This window comes from Paramisgurnus dabryanus, chromosome 1 (assembly GCF_030506205.2).
Source record: "Paramisgurnus dabryanus chromosome 1, PD_genome_1.1, whole genome shotgun sequence".
Taxonomy (NCBI): domain Eukaryota; kingdom Metazoa; phylum Chordata; class Actinopteri; order Cypriniformes; family Cobitidae; genus Paramisgurnus; species Paramisgurnus dabryanus.
Window position 1 is genome coordinate 34542794 of NC_133337.1, and position 18507 is coordinate 34561300.

Consider the following 18507-nt stretch of genomic DNA (forward strand, 5'->3'; position numbering starts at 1 on the left):
TCTTGTTTTCAGTAAGAATATCTAAAAATTCTTAAATTAAGATGCTTTTTCTTGAGGAACAAAACGACTCAAGAAAATAAAAAAATATCAAATTTAAGTGATTTTGTGCATAAGACAAGCAAAAAAAATCTACCAATGGGGTAAAAAAAAAATTCTTGAATTTTGTGTTTAAGAAAAATCTTCAAGATTTTTTGCTTACCCCATTGGCAGATTCTTTTGCTTGTTTTATGCACAAAATCACTTAAATTTAATATTTTTGGTTTAAAAACTAGACTTATTTTCTTGGGTCGTTTTGCTCATCAAGAAAAAGCATCTTAATTTAAGAAATTTTAGATATTTTTTTACTGAAAACAAAACAAAAATACCAAGATTTTTTTTCTTGAAAATCATTTTTTGCAGTGTAATTTTTTGCAGTGCATGAATAAGGCAACGTCCCCAGCTCTTCCCTATCATTTGTTCACTGTACGTTTGTTTTCCCTCTGTCTTGTCTCTCGCCAGGCCGGTGTTGTGCGAGTCCCCCAGCAGGGGCCTGTGTTCAAGCAGACCAGATCCCTACACAATACACGCTTGTTCCACTCAGTCTGTGTCACCGAGGAGTCAGAGGATAGAAAAGCCAGAGAAAAGCATTGAGTGAGTGTAGAGGGAGAGATTGGCAGAGAGAAAGAGCGAGAGAGTAAAGGGTGCATAGCTGTACTGCTGTTCTTACAATACCATTGCTAGTCCATCTGTCACAGTCTCACACATACACACGAATAAGGCGTGTGTGTGTGTGTATCTGTGCACGACATGTGTCATATCACACTGTCGCTGCCTCACCCCCCTGCTCTCTCCTTGGGGAGCTAAAGGCAGGTCGGGGTTGATTGTTCGACTCTCCGAGCACCATATGGCTGTATAATTAGTTTTGGCCTGTGATGTGGAGTAATGCTCCCATCTCTGTTGACTCCCGAGCATGCTATGGAAGACACCGTGATGTGTGTTAATGACCAATCCTCTCGAAATACCTACACACAGCACTTGGGCTTAAAATAGGTTTCACCAGGAGGGCGGCGCCAAACAAAAACACACCTTCTGTTTTAAAGAGGAAAATTATTATTGATGTTATTTAGGATATATTTGAAAGGAAAGTCTTCAAGTGGTGTAATTGAGAAAAATAAATAAATAGAAATAAAAAAAAATTAAGAATAGTGTCACTTTAAGGTAATGCGTGACCCTGGACCATAAGCCGCATGGGTATATTTGTAACAATAGCCAACACTACATTGTATGGGTCAAAATTATGTATTTTTTGCCAAAATTCATTAGGATATTAAGTAAAGATCATGTTCGTTAAGATATTTTGTAAATTTCCTACCGTACATATATCAATAATAATGCTAAGGACTTCATTTAGACAACTTTAAATGCAATTTTCTCAATATTTACATTTTTGCACCCTCATATTCCAGATTTTCAGATAGTTGTATTAGAAAAATATTTTTATATCCTAACAAGCCACACATCAATGGAAAGCTTTATTGAGCTTTCAGGTGATGTATAGATCTTAATTTAAAACATTAACCCTTATGACCAGGTCCACGGTCACATATATTTAAAGGGAACATTTCACCGGATGTAAAATAAATATTTGGGGTCCCCAGAGTATGAATGTGAAGTTTTAGCTAAAAAAAAAACCATATAGTAGGTGTGAGCAAAAATGTGTCGTTTTTGGATGTGTACTTTAAAATGCAAATTAAATGGCAGGGCCTTGGTTGAATAGTGCAGATTAAGGGGCGGAATTATCTCCTTCTGACATCACAAGGGGAGCCAAATTTCAATTACCAATTTTTTCACATGCTTGCAGAGAATGTTTTAGCAAAACTAAGTTACTAGTTTTTTTTTTTCTACATTAATAGAAGCACTGGGGACCCAATTATAACACTTAAACATGAAAACATCAGATTTTCATGATATGTCATCTTTAATGGACAAAATAATTAAAATACCACTTTATTTTATTTTTTAAATCAATATTCTCTCTCAATACTAACATACTTATTAGATCCTAATAGGGAAAACATTAACTGATCTTGTCATGTCTATTTTAAGCAAAGGGCAGAATGCTGTGTAATTTAACCCATGCCTACAAATTAAAGTACATTTACATGTATACGTTCTGCAAAATTAAACCATTTAAACGTAAAACTGCATAAAAGGGAAGAGCGGGCACAAACTTAAGCGGGGTTTATTGTTACTACTTTACATATTTATACAAGGCCGAAAAACGGGGCATTTGGTCTTTTTATCTTACTGTCAGAAGATGACCTCCTGTGAATTTGTGAAATGTTTTGATGTGTTTTGGTTAAGAGTGTTAAAACTAAGCCTCCAGTATACAATGATAATGAAATGAAAACAATGTAAATACTATACACTGTAAAAAAAGTCCGTAGAAATTACAATGTTATTGCAGCTGGGTTGCCGGTAATTTACCGTAGATTTACATTTATGTTATTTACTGGCAAGAGTTTGTTCAAAGTTAAATAAATTTTAAATATTAACAAGTCTTTATCTTTAAAGAATAAAACTATACAATAAAAGTCTCATGCAAAGCATTCTGGGAACCAGAAATCATCATAAACCTTTTTCTGTTTTTTGCTTCAGATTTTGTTTCCCAGAATGTTTTGCTTGATGCTGTTTTTTTAGTTTTACTCTGTAAAGACAAAGACTTGTAAATGTTTAATGTTCATTTAACTTTGAACAAAATGTTGCCAGTAAATAACATAAATTTAAATCTACGGTAAATTACCGGCAACCCAGCTGCAATTTCTACGGATTTTTTTTACAGTGCTAAAAATGATAACTGTTAATACAATAATAGGGGAAATAACTTACAATTATGATTTTTTTTGTCTTGTGCAACACAAAAAAATCTATTTATATGCATTGATGCATAACAAATTGATAAATGTATAAATGAATGTGTGGATATCTATCTATTGTATGCGAATATATAAACAATATTGACCTTTAGTGTATAGACAGAATTGTACGGAATTATTTGGTTTAAACCAAAATTTCTAGCAGGTGTTACAACAAACCCTCTGTTTGTTACAATTACCCCCACCTATGGGGTAAGTTGTAACGTTTGCACTCCTGTCACTTTCGGTGTAATTGCACAATAACGGTAGGTCCCACAAACAAACTTTAATTCTTCATTTGTAGCAGAGATCTGTGTGTTGATTGTGTTAAAAAAAATTATGAATCTAACTTAAATATTTTTTGAATGATAGAGCCAAAGCCAAAAAGCATTACTTTGTAGTCCGCTCTCCCTTACAGATGCATTCAAGGTGTATGTGTATTCCCTGGGATCGAACCCATAACCTTTGTGCTGCTAACAAAAATTTCTACTGGAAAATACGATGTTAGTAATCAGTTTGAGAAAACTAAAATCTATATAATAATTCAATTTATTATATTTAATATCAATAATAATTCAGTACTGACCTGGCCATGCTTGATGTTGTGGAGCACTTGGAGACTGCCGTCTTAGTTTTTGCCCCAGATGAATAGGCTGAGGTCTGGGCTGCATTTTAGGGAAATACGGGTGGCTAGAGCGGACCGGGCAGGCCTCCATATGAGCATGAAAACGTGAACACATGGCCAGAGGTCCATCCTGACTTAAGATAACCTGAAAAGATTGGTATGAAAAAATAAACATAAACAAATAATAAAAAAATGGGGCATTTTTTAGGTTGCATTCAACTTTTACCAATATAGACAAAAAAGTACAAAAGTTGTCACTGGGACAGTACCTTTAAAAAAAGGTCCTAATATGTACCATTTTGATACAGATATGTACCAGTGTGTACATCATAGGTACCAATTTGTACCTTAAATGTACCAATATTTACGTACAAAAGTTGAAAAGGTACCACCCCAATGACAGCTTTTGTACCTTCTTGTACATTTTTTTTTCTGAAACTATAGTTACTTAAAATGTCAATGCATAAGTTTGCCTTTGAATTTTAAAGTCTTTATTTAAAAACTTTATTTAAAGGACTTTCAATTAAACCTCTCTGTAGTGCCCTCTGGTGTTAACCTGTGGAAATTACTTTACACATACAGTCAGCATTGTTTCTCTAAAGAAAGCACCCAGTAAGATAATGACTTTAACCCCAGGTACCTTTATAAAAGAAAGTAGAGCTCAGCAGTCGGTCAACATTTATATTTAGAAGTTAAAAGTGAGCACACGACCTCGGGGTACTTTACTTTACTTCTGTTTTTACACAACAAACAGACCGAAATAAATTAGTTTTAATGTGAACACACAAACGCAGGCCTGCACACACTTCTTGTCATCTTAACCCAGCAGTTGTTTAAGATTTATCACCTGTCAATGATTTTTTGTAGGTCTGTGTGTTTGTGGTGTGAGTGTTTTCGCTTTGTGAGGCCAGACGGGTGCCACTCTGCCTGTAAGCCGGAGCGCAAGCCCTAACCTGTCCAGTGCCACAGGGCAATGTTAACAAGCGCAAATACACACACACGTCTCAAAGTCTTTATCTCTTTTCAATTGACTGACAGTAAATTGCTGAGTAAACACGGTTTGGTCTGAACTGACAATGTTATCAAAAGGGACAGGAGCTCCCTGTTCCCCGCATTAGGAGCCCAGAGCGGTGACCCGAAACTATTTTACACTTGTAATGGACACTAGCGAAGCTCGCTTCTGATACAAACAGATCCTTCTCACCTTTTATCTGACTTCAATCATTCTTTCATTCACTTCGACACACCTGTCTCAAACACCTGAAAATGGCCATGTTGTTATGGTTAGTGAAACATGTAATCTTCACCGTACTAAATCCTTAAAAGCCCATAATTAGACTAATGCCTTTAACCTGGTCATACAAGTGAGACAAAACTTGGACGTTAACAGTCATATTTGCATGCACATTACTTTTTTATGTTTTGGGGCAAGATGTCCTACAGTATTTAAATATTTCTGTTTACAGATGACTTATACAAAGTGACTTACAAATGAGAAAGCACTTTGTCTAAACAAAATGTTTAATATTTAAACTTTTTGGGGTCATAGTCACCGATTACACCTATAGTATATGACCCAGATTATTTGTGATTTACTACATAAACTCATCCCACAAAATGTAAAGATCATTTTGAGAAAATAAAACCTTTTTTAACATATAGAAATTAAAAATATATACGCCTCCTAACGTGAATAAGATGTTTACACATCACATCACAATGGACTCATCTTGCACACGTCCAGCATCCCCTAAACTAACTCTCAAGCTAACGTGCACCAGCTCCAAATCCAACCTTCGTGAAAGGGAAGCATTTACTTTAGAGTCGTGTGAGAGTTGCATTGTATATTAAACTCTAAGTGTCTTTGACCTTGTGATGGTGTTTGTAGCCCCATGTCGGGCCTGAGGGTCCTCGGGCCCAGTGTGTGGGCTTTTTAGGGGCCTGCAGGAAATGACACGACCCCCTGGCGTCAGGCAGCCCACACTGCGGGCACACACACGCACACTGACTGTGCTAATGTCATTAACCTTGCGTGTTCGTGCCGGACAGCCTTCTGACGGAGACGGGGCCGATGAACGCTCGTGAATGTTGGGAGTCTGTAAACCAGAAGTCACAGATGGCCTTCACCAAGCATACACTCCTCGGGCCCTTCACAAACACATGTACGTCCATACACACACATAATAGCACTGCCTCTGTGTGAACCCTCTGTAGGGGGGGTGGAGGGCGGAGGCCGAGGCAATCGGGGCCCAAACAGAAGTGTGTCTCTGTGTCTCTGTCTGCAGGGAACAGAGGATTCCTCTCAAAACGGCCTGATGTCTAAGAAAGCCAGGCTTAGCGCTAACAAGGTTAAACCCTGCTGAAAAAGAGTGACTTTTTCAATCAGCCAGATTTGTGTTTCTGCCTGCGCCGTAATTAGCTTTGCTGTAGGACAGAGGGATGAGTAAGAGAGAAGCGGAGGAGAGGAGGGGAAAATATGACAGTGGGAAGCATTGTGGAGTCTCCGGGATTGGGAGAACCAAATCTGATTAGCCGCTCGTGTCAGAAGCCAATCTCAGATGCAGCTTAGCATTCTGAGCAACTTTCTACTTTCAGACCCGCCAGACAATGAGGCTACTTTTTCTGTCTCATCCGTCTCTCTCTTATTCCTTTTACCTTCTCTTTTAAACTTCCAGTCCTGTCCTGCACAGGACACCTAAACATTGCGTAGATATGGGATAATGGGTACAGGGTAAGTATTTCAATATAAAAAAAATGGTAACACTTAGATAAGGTGGTACTGTATGTGTTCACATTATTTAATGCATTATGCTTACATGAACTAACAATGAACAATAGCAGTGATCAATACTAAATGCATAAATGTAATACTTCTACAACATTTATTAATCTTAGGTCATTATTTCAGCAATTACTAATACATTTTAAAAATAAAAAATTGTCACTATTAAAGGAAAACACCACCGTCTTTCAAAATTTTACTTTGTTCAACTTAGACAAATTAATACATACCTATCTTTTTTCAATGCATGCACTTTTAATCTTTGTACAGCGCGTCGTGAAAGTGTTAGCATTTAGCCTAGCCCCATTTATTCCTATGGCTCCAAACAGGGATGAATTTAGAAGCCACCAAACATTTCCATGTTTTCCCTATTTAAAGACTGTTACATGAGTAGTTACACGAGTAAGTATGGTGCCACAAAATAAAAATTTTGTTTGGAGCCATAGTAATGAATGGGGCTAGGCTAAATGCTAACACATTCAAGAAGTGCTGTACAAAGATTATAAGTGCACGCATTGAAAAAAGATAGGTATGTATTAATTCATCTAAGTTGAGGTAAGAACATAGTAAAATATTGAAAAACGGTGGTGTTTTCCTTTAACAATAGTTAATGCACCATGAACATGAATAACTGTATTGGCATAAATAAACATTAATAAAGATTAATGATGAAAAATGATATTGCTTATTGTTAGTTCATGCTAGTTAATGCATAAACTGATGTTAACAAATATTTTTCTTGTATTTAGTGTTTAAGAAAAACTTTCAAGATTTTTTTGCTTGTTTTATGCACAAAATCACTTAAATTTGATATTTTTGGTCTAAAAACTAGACTTATTTTCTTGGGTTGTTTTGCTCATCAAAAAAAAGCATCTAAATTTAAGAATTTTTAGATATTCTTACTGAAAATAAGACAAAAATACTAAGAATTTTTTTCTTGAAAATCCTTTTTTGCATTGTACAGTACACTGCAACAACAAAAAATGACTTTCTTACTTAGTATGTTTGTCTTGTTTTCAGTACAAGTATCTAAAAATTCTTAAATCAAGATGCATTTTCTTGATGAGCTAAATGACCTAAGAAAATAAGTCTAGTAAAAAAATTATACAATTTAAGTGAATTTGTGCTTAAAACAAGCAAAAAAATTGCAAATGGGGTGAGAAAAAAAATCTTGAAATAAGTTTACTTTTTTCTTAAACACTTAATTCAAGAAAAAAAAGTAGAAAGATGTTCACCCCATTGGCAGATTTTTTTTTTGCTTGTTTTAAACACAAATTCACTTAAATTGTATATTTTTGTGTCTAAAAACTAGACTTATTTTCATAGGTAATTTTGCGCATTGAGAAAATACATCCTGATTTAAGAAATTTTAGATATTTGTACTAAAAAATTAAGTAGAAAAACTACATAGTCATTTTTTTGCAGTGTAAAGGGTACAACGTTGCCTTATTTTTGATTACAAATGAGGTTTCATTACACAGAATTTTTAAAAAATCTATGTATTTTATAAAATGTCATAAAACTGGATGCACCTTGGCACCATCTTGTGCCCCCAGTTTAAGAACCACTTATAGTATACTTATTCAACAACAACAAAAAAGATAACTACTGTATGTACTTAATATGGGTAAGGTCTAGGTTCCTACCATAGTAAATACACTATAAAACACTTAGCACATAACTACATACAGTACAGTAGTGGCCAAAGTGATGTCTGTGGGGAATTTTGTACAACATTGCCCGATCAGGTAAGATTAAACCATCAAAATATGAGGTATGTGGTACAAAATTGACATTGACTAAATTTCCCAGCATGCAATAGCAGTCATTTCATTGTCTACGTCAGGAGTGTCCAATCCTGCTCCTGAAGTAACCCACTTGTAGCCAAAATAAACTTAAATTTGGTTGCCTGTTGTTTTTGCCAAAATAACTTGCGAGATGTTTGATATTTCCTCATGATCAACAGTGATTTGTGTTTGGTTTCATTTACTTATTTACTTTATGGTAAGACTTCTATTAAATTTGTACTTTTTTCATGTGTTGTGTGCAATTTTTTTGTCAAGCCACCTTAAATTCTCGAAGCTGAGCTTCAGTTTAAACTCTAAAATGCAACATGCACACAATTTTTTTTAATGCATCTTTAATAAAATACTTGAATAAAATGCACAGATCAGTCAATTGTTCAAGTTGGACATCACTTTTGTGCACTACTGTACATACAATAAACTGCTACCTATTATTCTTTTATTTAGTACTGAAGCAGCCATGCATTGTCTTCTGATCGCATGCCTCTGTAGTTTGAATGCCGCTTGCCTTATTATAATTTTTTATAATATCATCTGGTACCACATCTTGATTCAAATAATTAGCAAAGGGCTTCATACGAAACAGAATACAACCAAACCCCAAACCATAAATCACAGTGTAAACATCAGCATTTGTCTCCAAAGCGAGGCGGGATCAGGAGTGTGTTTGCCCACCTGTGCATGTGTCATCATTTCGGAGTACAGTATTCAGGGCCCTGGCGGCACTCTGATCCACAGCGGTGTGGTCTTAATGTCCCGTCTCCGTGGCGACAATGTCCGCGGAGACCGTAAGGTATGAAGGCGATGGGTGGGTTAATAGTCTCGTTTTCAAAAGGATGTTTGGACAAGAATAGACCCCGTAAAGTTCAGAAAGCTTGAATGCAGCGATGCGGTCAACCCTTTATTGTCGATAGCGTACGGAGGGCAAAAAAAGTGTGTGTATGGGTGTGTACTTATTCATACTCATGTGCTTGGCTGACTGGTACATTTGTTTGTGAAGGGCAGCCGAAGATGTAAATTAGTCAGTATGAAGCTGGTGGATCTTTGTCCGACTTTTTTCTGCTTGTTTATCCAGAGGCCAAGACAGGAAGCCAGCCCACACAACTAGCTGTCTCCATGGCAACCTCTGTTTCTTGTGGTACATTCACAGACTCTGGCCCCTTTAAGAGGTTGATGGTGAGGTACAGTAGATAGACACAGGCCATCAATGCCGAAGTGTCTGGGTGTCTTTCCAAGGGATTATGTTTGTTTACACGAGTCAGATTTGTACATCAGTCATGTCTTATTAGATTATGTCAATGTACTGCAAGCACAAATTGAACTTTGATGATGAAGCTTAATTACTTGACAAACATCCTACAGTCTTTATAACTAAAGTCTAACCAGTGTTCTTAAAGGGATAGTTTACAAAAAAAATGTATTCTGAAAATTTAATTACTCAAGCTTAAAACATTATTTGCTTTCTTTCTCTTTTCATTTTTTCACTTCAGAAGACATTTATAAACCCACTTGGATTACTTTAATGATGGATGTACACTCTCAGAAAAAAAAAGTACAAAAGTTGTACCTTTTTGTCACTGGAGAAGTACCTTTTAAAAATGTCCTAATATGTACCTTTTATACCGAGCCCCTAAGGTGACATTGGAGTAAAAAAAATCTAAAGTTTAGTGGAACTTTCGCGTGCTCACGTGGAACTTTCGCGTGCTCACGTGGAACTTTCGCGTGCTCACGTGGAACTTTCGCGTGCTCACGTGGAACTTTCGCGTGCTCACGTGGAACTTTCGCGTGCTCACGTGGAACTTTCGCGTGCTCACGTGGAACTTTCATGTGCAGAATTTTTTTTTTATGTTTAGTTTCGCGTGCGCACATGAAACTTTTGCTTTCACGTGCGCACGCAATAGTCTCAAATGCGCATGTGAAATTAAACTATTAAATTTTTTCTCCATGTCCCCTTAGAGGCTCCTTACTTTTAAGTATAAAAGTGTACTTTTTAAAAGATACCGCCCCAGTGACAAATTTTCAGTCCTTCCAGAAAAACGTGACTTTTTTTGTGATTGTTGCGGATAAAATTCCTTTATCTTGTGGCATGTTTTATAAAAAATGCGATGGAATATGCGGGATATTTATGCAATTTTATGTGATGAATTTGCGGGAATTTGCAAAAACTGTTTGAAGCTTTTCAATGATGTTCAAGTCACATAATCACGTCAAGTCATAACGTTCCCATAACAACAGGGGACATAGATGCGCTTGTTTGAGGTAAATGCAACATTTTTCAACTTTCTGCTAAGATATATGTGATGTTTGCTACAAAAATGCGGGGACTATGAAATCATGCAAGCCCTGCCTATTTTGTGCACAGAAATCTGCCATTTATGCTGCGAAAGTGCGGCGTATTTGAAAAAATGCGTCCCCGCATAAATATGCAGACTTTGGCTGATTATGCGTTGAATCATGCGATCGCATAATCGCATTTTTCTGGAGGGACTGAATTTTGTACCTTTATGTCCCTTTTTTCTGAGAGTGTATGTGCCTCTGGGAGCATTGTCATGTGAGATAATACAACTAATCATTTTGATATAAAATGATTAATTTGTTCATTTACATCTGGGATGATCATGAGTAAACAAAAAAAAGAAAACTTACGGTGTGGTGCTGTCCTCTGTTCCACAGGACTGCTTGCTTCACAAAGCAGAAGTAATATGATGGTGCCTAAAGGACACAAAACAGGTTTGGTTGCATGGACAGTAATTTGGATGTTTGGCCATGGGCAAACGTAATTAGCATTTTTTGTTGACCTTTTAACGGTTTGGGGTTTTTTGAAACGTTAGACCGCACTCTCTTAGAATAAAACGGTTACAAAATAGCCCCTAGCTGTCGCTGGGGCAGTACCCTTTTAAAAAGGACACCTTTGCACAAAATCTCGCGAGACTTCAGAATAAGCATGACGGATGATATGTAGGAAGAAATTTCAATGATAGTTTTTGGAATGATTTTCACAGAAAATTTAAAGGAAAAAAGAAAAGGGTTTGGGTGAAGTCGTGGAGACAGCGGGAACATCGTTCACTTTGCATCAACTTTACTTTGTGCTGCGCCATGACTGCTTCCTTTTTCCATCATCTTGCTTTCCGATTGGATATTGTTTCGTTTCAGTCTTAAGTGCGTGCACACGTTTGTCCTTGGGGTTAAACATGTTTAATATTTACGATTCGCGATCGGGACGGCTCAGACGTTCTTCTGATCTGGTTCGGACACGCTTAACACACCTCACACCAAGGGAAAATCTGAAAAGATAATATGTAGAATCATCCAGACAATCGGGACACAGCTAGGATTGTCGGAAGGGGGGAAATTGGACCAAAATCAACACGATTATATTTTGGTGTGTACCCAGCATAACATAAGGCAATGTAAGTGGCCTTGGGATAAAAGTGTCTACCAAACACATAAATGTAAATGTGTGACCAGAATATAGTAGCATTGCGGGTTGGAGATGGCTTCGGTCTTGTAGCCAACCACCAAACAAAACCCTATCAAGCATACAGCAATAAGCCAAACACATCAACGTGGCCTCACTCACTATTTTCAGAAAATAAGAAATAATATTTCAATTAAGATGTTGGACACATTAGGTTCATTTTAACACTTCTCCTCAGAGTTTTAATGCAAACCCTGGCTAAACTAAAAAGAAATGAAACACCCTGACAAACAGACTGTGATTCATAGGCCTGCGTCTCAGAGCGTCAATTGACCTTCTATCTTCGCTTGAGAGCTGCGTTGCATCTAAAAAGTGAATGCCGACCAATGCACTAGCTATTCTGTGGAGTTCATCATGTTCTCATCAGCCATCTTCTTATTTAGTTGTGATACAACCAGCCTTTGCTGGTGTCCACTCCATCGCTCAGCTTCCCTTTTCTTATCCCTTCTTTTCACTTAGTCTTGGATGTTCTCATCCAAATGACCCATGGCCCAGAGCTCCAGCCGAGACTCATCTATCACCAGAGACACCTCTCCATCTTTCTGCCTATCTTTCTCTGTTTCCTAAGGTCATCTATCTCACTGTGGCAGACGCCAGAGCTTCTGAGTCAGCTCCTTGTGGTTTTTCTCTTTCACTGTGGTCGCACACTGGGGAAAGTGATTGTGGGATCTGAAGCCACCAGCCCACCTGTTGTCGATGTGTGTGGTGCCTGCAGAGTTGGACCAAAGGAAGAATATTGAACGCCTGCTTGAACCTGTCAATAGAAAGGCATTAAGAAAATCACTATTGACAGTGCGTGGCATTGTTCTTCAAAGGCTTCAGGTTCTGTTTTTGGGTTGTGTTTAGGATGAGCTGCATTCAAAGCTATTGTGTAATGCAAATAAACACTTGCTCTTGTGGGGACACAGACTATATTCCTGTGGCAAGTTTCTATGTTGCCTACACTTGGATCATGAGCTACGTAACTTCCTAAATTAGTTTTTATTAGCATAGCCATTTAGTTTACTATTGTATCCCAATCCCTGCTTTTAAATAATCAGTGATTTAATAATTAGGTGATTTAAATAATCACCTAATGTCCGATAGTGGGGAAAATTGCTTTTATCTGCCAATACTGATTATATGCCAATATAACGATGCTTTACTAGTTGAAGGTGTTTTAGCCACTTCATATTATGATCTAAAATGCCCCTTACCATGAGGACTAGTTGTACCATATTTCATATAATCTACACTCTAAATACTGCTGGGTTGTTTTAATGCAATGCTGGGTTGTTTCTACTCATGGTTGGGTTAACAACAACCAAGCATAGTTTATTTATAATCCACCATGGGTTCTGTCCAATATTTACCCAGCATTGGGTTAAAAATAACCCAGCAGAACTTAGAATGTAGGTTTTAAAAGAAACATATTGCTAAAATAAGACGGTATCGAACAAATTTTTTACAATATCAAAGCCGTTATTGAGCAAGGTTTTGGCGGTGTTGAAGCAAGTGGGACGGTATTGGAACATTTAAAACGGCATTGAGGCAAATATCACGGGGTTGGAAATACCTTGAAGCGGTATTAACGAAAAGGATGCGGCATTGAACAATTTTTTAGTTATTAAAGGTGGGTGGTCGGTATTGAACAAGGTTTTGGTGGTGTTGACGCTGGGGCACGGTATTTGACCATTTAAAAAAGTATTGAGACAAAAATAGCACATTTTTTAGTTATTTAAGGCGGGTAGTCGATATTGAACAAGGTTTAAATTATATTGAAGAAAAATTCTAAGACGCATTGACCAAAGTTTAAACGTAATGGAAGGAAATAAGATGTATTGAACAAAGTTTAAATGGTATTGCAGAAAATAAAATGTATTTAAACAAAGTTTAAATGGTATTGCAGAAAATAAGAAGTATTGAACAAAGTTTAAATGGTATTGCAGAAAATAAAATGTATTGAACAAAGTTTAAATGGTATTGAAGAAAAATTCTAAGACACATTGACCAAAGTTTTAACGGTATTGAAGGAAATAAGATGTACTGAACAAAATTTTAATGATATTGCAGAAAATAAGATGTATTGAACAAAGTTTAAATGGTATTGCAGAAAATAAGACGTATTGAACAAAGTTTAAATGATATTGAAGAAAAATTCTAAGACAAATTGACCAAAGTTTTAACGGTATTGAAGGAAATAAGATGTATTGAACAAAGTTTAAATGGTATTGCAGAAAATAAGACATATTGAACAAAGTTTAAATGGTATTGAATAAAATAAGACATACTGAACAAAGTTTAAATAGTATTGAAGGAAATAAGATGTATTGAACAAAGTTTAAATGGTATTGCAGAAAATAAGACATATTGAACAAAGTTTAAATGGTATTGCAGAAAATAAGACATACTGAACAAAGTTTAAATAGTATTGAAGGGAATAAGATGTATTGAACAAAGTTTAAATGGTATTGCAGAAAATAAGACATATTGAACAAAGTTTAAATGGTATTGAATAAAATAAGACATACTGAACAAAGTTTAAATGGTATTAAATAAAATAAAATAAAATAAGACGTACTGAACAAAGTTTAAATAGTATTACGGAAAATAAGACGTATTGAACAAAGTTTAAATGGTATTGCAGAAAATAAGATGTATTGAACAAAGTTTAAATGGTATTGCAGAAAATAAAATATATTTAAACAAAGTTTAAATGGTATTGCAGAAAATAAAATGTATTGAACAAAGTTTAAATGGTATTGAAGAAAGACACATTGACCAAAGTTTTAACGGTATTGAAGGAAATAAGATGTATTGAACAAAATTTAAATGATATTGCAGAAAATAAGATGTATTGAACAAAGTTTAAATGGTATTGAATAAAATAAGACATATTGAACAAAGTTTAAATGGTATTGAATAAAATAAGACATACTGAACTAAGTTTAAATAGTATTGAAGGAAATAAGATGTATTGAACAAAGTTTAAATGGTATTGCAGAAAATAAGACATATTGAACAAAGTTTAAATGGTATTGAATAAAATAAGACATACTGAACAAAGTTTAAATGGTATTAAATAAAATAAAATAAAATAAGACGTACTGAACAAAGTTTAAATAGTATTACAGAAAATAAGACGTATTGAACAAAGTTTAAATGGTATTGCAGAAAATAAGATGTATTGAACAAAGTTTAAATGGTATTGCAGAAAATAAAATATATTTAAACAAAGTTTAAATGGTATTGCAGAAAATAAGAAGTATTGAACAAAGTTTAAATGGTATTGCAGAAAATAAAATGTATTGAACAAAGTTTAAATGGTATTGAAGAAAGACACATTGACCAAAGTTTTAACGGTATTGAAGGAAATAAGATGTATTGAACAAAATTTAAATGATATTGCAGAAAATAAGATGTATTGAACAAAGTTTAAATGGTATTGAATAAAATAAGACATACTGAACAAAGTTTAAATGGTATTGCGGAAAATAAGACATATTGAACAAAGTTTAAATGGTATTAAATAAAATAAAATAAAATAAGACGTACTGAACAAAGTTTAAATGGTATTGCAGAAAATAAGATGTATTGAACAAAGTTTAAATGGTATTGCGGAAAAGACGACAGTATTGAACAAAGTTTGCTGGTATTTGAAGCTAATGGCATGGTATTGAACCAAACAGTTTAGATGGTATTGATGCAAATATTGCAGTGTTGAACAAACCTTACAAGGTGTGGACGAAAAGAAGACGGCATTGAATAAAATGTAAACATATTAAATAACGCTTTCATGGTATTAAAGACAAGTAGATGTTACTGATGAACATTGATATGATTACTTTCTAAATAATGTTACATACATTATGTGAAACGATAATGCTTTCAGTTTGTAAACTAAAACTATATTTTAAAACAGACAATTATACAAACAACATATGTTTTACATTATTTCTAATTGTTGATCATCTTCCACAAATCAGACACTGTCTACCTTCTGCATCTCCATCGACCTAAAATTAGTCAGTTATTAGTCGGTAATTTGCTATATTGTGTGGACCTAATAGCATCTAAATAGTTTATTAGACCTGATGACCATTATGGTAATATTCCTAACTAATGCCACTTTTGTTGATAAACTCCCCAATAATTTTGTCTCTCTTTATTATGCACTTTACTTTAATGAGTGTTAGATGATGAGAAAATTTCATAGACAAATTGCGGCCACTTACTGCACAATAACCTGCCTACTCCCTAATTACTCCTTGAATGTGAAATTAAGCAGGTCTGGCAGACATACGGCTGATCCTAAAAGAAAACAGCCTAGAAACCAGTAGGAAAGAAATGTTTGAGCTGTTGTAGATAGGAACAGTAATATTTAATCTTCACAGACTGGTTGGTACAGAACCAAACCAGCTCCAGCTCGTAAGACCTTGAGATTCATTAAAAGTCACAACCAGGTCCTGCTCAACACCAATGGCTTCTTTTAAACATCAGCAAGGCAGCAATCTTGATTAGATGTCATATTCATGCTGTAATCCAACACCCTGCCTTAGAGGTCACAGGACGAGGGTCTTATTACAATCGGAGCTCTCAAGCAAACATAAATAAGTCAGTTCCATTGAGTCAGCCCACACTCTGTTCTGTTCTGCTCTCTGAACTTCTCATCATTGAATTCAGTAATGAAATTGGACAGGCGTGATTGGTGCCTTCTGTATCCCATCGTCCAATTCTCCAGATGAGATTAGGCCAGTTCCAGGCAGATGGGCTTTTCATTGCCTCTGTTTCACAGGAGCGCACGGATGCCGCTGCCATTTGGGCTTTTCCTGTCAGGAAGGCTGTTTACAGTTGCATCAACAAGGCAGGGACAAGCAATGCTCCTTCACCCGTCCAGAGACGCAGGAAATGTGAAGCATGTCAATTTGGAGTAGGTGGAAATTAGTTGGTTTATTAATAAGCAAAATTCCTGGTTTGTATATGGTAAACAGTCCTGGTTTGGGGACCACTGTCAGTTTCCGAAGAAAACTTTTTGCACCTGATATCACTGTATTTCTTTATATATGCTTACAGTAGTAGTAGTAGTAGACTCATTTTGCTAATTTTGAATGCAACACATTATAAATTTAATTATGTGAAAATATTAAAAATCATATACAAAATTAGGGTCGTCTATGGCAAGCTGTTTTCACATTTTTACTAGTACGCTGTAAAAGGTTGGATCAAATTTTTTTTAATTATTCAATTGGTAACCCCCCATGCCCCCCCCCGGCAAAAAAAAATTCTTCAACTTAAATTTTTCATTTTAAGTATTTTTCACCTAAACATAAAAGTTGGAAAACCTTTTTTTTTTAGGTGTTACCAATTCATTTTTTACAGTGTAACAATGTCATTATTGATTATTCCATAAATACAATTCTTGATATCAACAATTGAATTTGAATGGTGGCCTATGGTGACATTTAACTAGTGAAAAACAATTGTTGATATAAAGAATTCAAGTTTTTACTAGTGAATATTCAATTCTTCATATCAGAAATAGCACTTGTTGCTAGTAGAAATCCATTTTCTGATATCAGGAATTAACATTTTTACTAGTAAAATATATTTATTGATATCAACAGTTGCCGTTGTTACTTGTAGAAATCTAATCCCTGATATGAAGAATTAACATTTTAATTAGTGAAAATGTAATTGTTCATATTAAAAATTCATATCATGAAAATGAATAAAAGTCAAAATGGCTTGCCATAGGTTACAAAAATGTAAGGAATATGTGGTTTTTAAACAAAATCACAAAACGGTATACCCTATATAAGCACAGCTGGTTTTTGGCCTTAGGCTTAACAGTGCTGTTCAAAGTTGGTTAGACATGTGTGTAAAAGTGTTTTTGTTTGCGCAGCATAAAAAACAGTTGTTTCTTGACATTTTGAGTTAACTGTCATCTTTTTGCGGTTTAATATATTGGCGTTTGATGACACTTTTACGGAAGTGTGAACCAACCGTAGTATAACAGACACAACTGTGTTACATACCTGAAGATTTATAGGATAGTTCACCCTAAATTCTCATAATTTCCTCACCTTCATGTTGTTCTAAAACTGAGTTTCTTTCTTTTACTGAACACAAAACACTATATTTTGATAAATAATGCTAAGCACACAGTTGATAGTATCCATTGACTTCCATAGTAGGAAAAACAAATATGGAAATCAATGGGTACCGTCAAATGACAAATTAGAGTCGAGTTATAATGCTTTGCTGTTAAATCTACAGTATTTTTTTTACATTGCACAAACAGGTTAAACATGGTTAAACACACAAATTACAAGAAGCCAACGCATGATCAAGCATTGGAACTACACTGTCAGAAAAAAGGCCAAAAAATGGTCCCTAGCCCTTTCAAAAGTACACATTTGCACCTAATCAGGTTATTTTGGTACCAAACAGTGCGTATTAGTACCTCAAAGGTACATACTGATACCAAATGTAAACATATATGTGCCTTAATGTTATATATGAAGATCTTTTTAACGGTCAGTGACAGCTAAGGGCCATTTTTGACCATTTTGCCATTCAGAGCAATGCCAAAGTATTCCAGGCAGATGAATGACTTTCCCTAGACAGGAGAACTTAGTCTCATTTGAAGTTAATATAAGCAGATCAATGTCCGAGCTTATAGAGCAATCTCTGACAAACCACATTACACAGACGTCTATGGCTGAGTCCACAACAAGGGAATTACCAACCTCATACACAACAAACACACACCCTAACATCATCCACACACAATTTTACAACACCAAACATCAATCAAACCACAAAAGGACCAAGAACACATAAGGAAATCCTTTTCCACCAAAACAATGAGGTCTTCAAACTGCAACCCTATTAATGGCCTACAAAAGGAGCCCAGCATGAAGGAGCCCAGCATAAAACACATG

General features: G+C 35.4%; 1 protein-coding gene across 2 annotated transcripts in view; it reads right to left on the reverse strand.

Annotated features, from left to right (window-relative positions):
• LOC135749828 (uncharacterized) overlaps positions 1-18507 on the reverse strand; it is a 98442-nt gene that overhangs the window by 64947 nt on the left and 14988 nt on the right. For both annotated transcript variants that reach the window (XM_073816138.1, XM_073816143.1), the window contains exons 2-3: positions 10753-10818; positions 3481-3664 (exon numbers count right to left, since the gene is read on the reverse strand). In XM_073816138.1, coding sequence (XP_073672239.1) covers positions 3481-3634 — 154 coding nt within the window. In that variant the 5' untranslated portion in view covers positions 3635-3664; positions 10753-10818. The remainder of the gene's footprint in view (positions 1-3480; positions 3665-10752; positions 10819-18507) is intronic.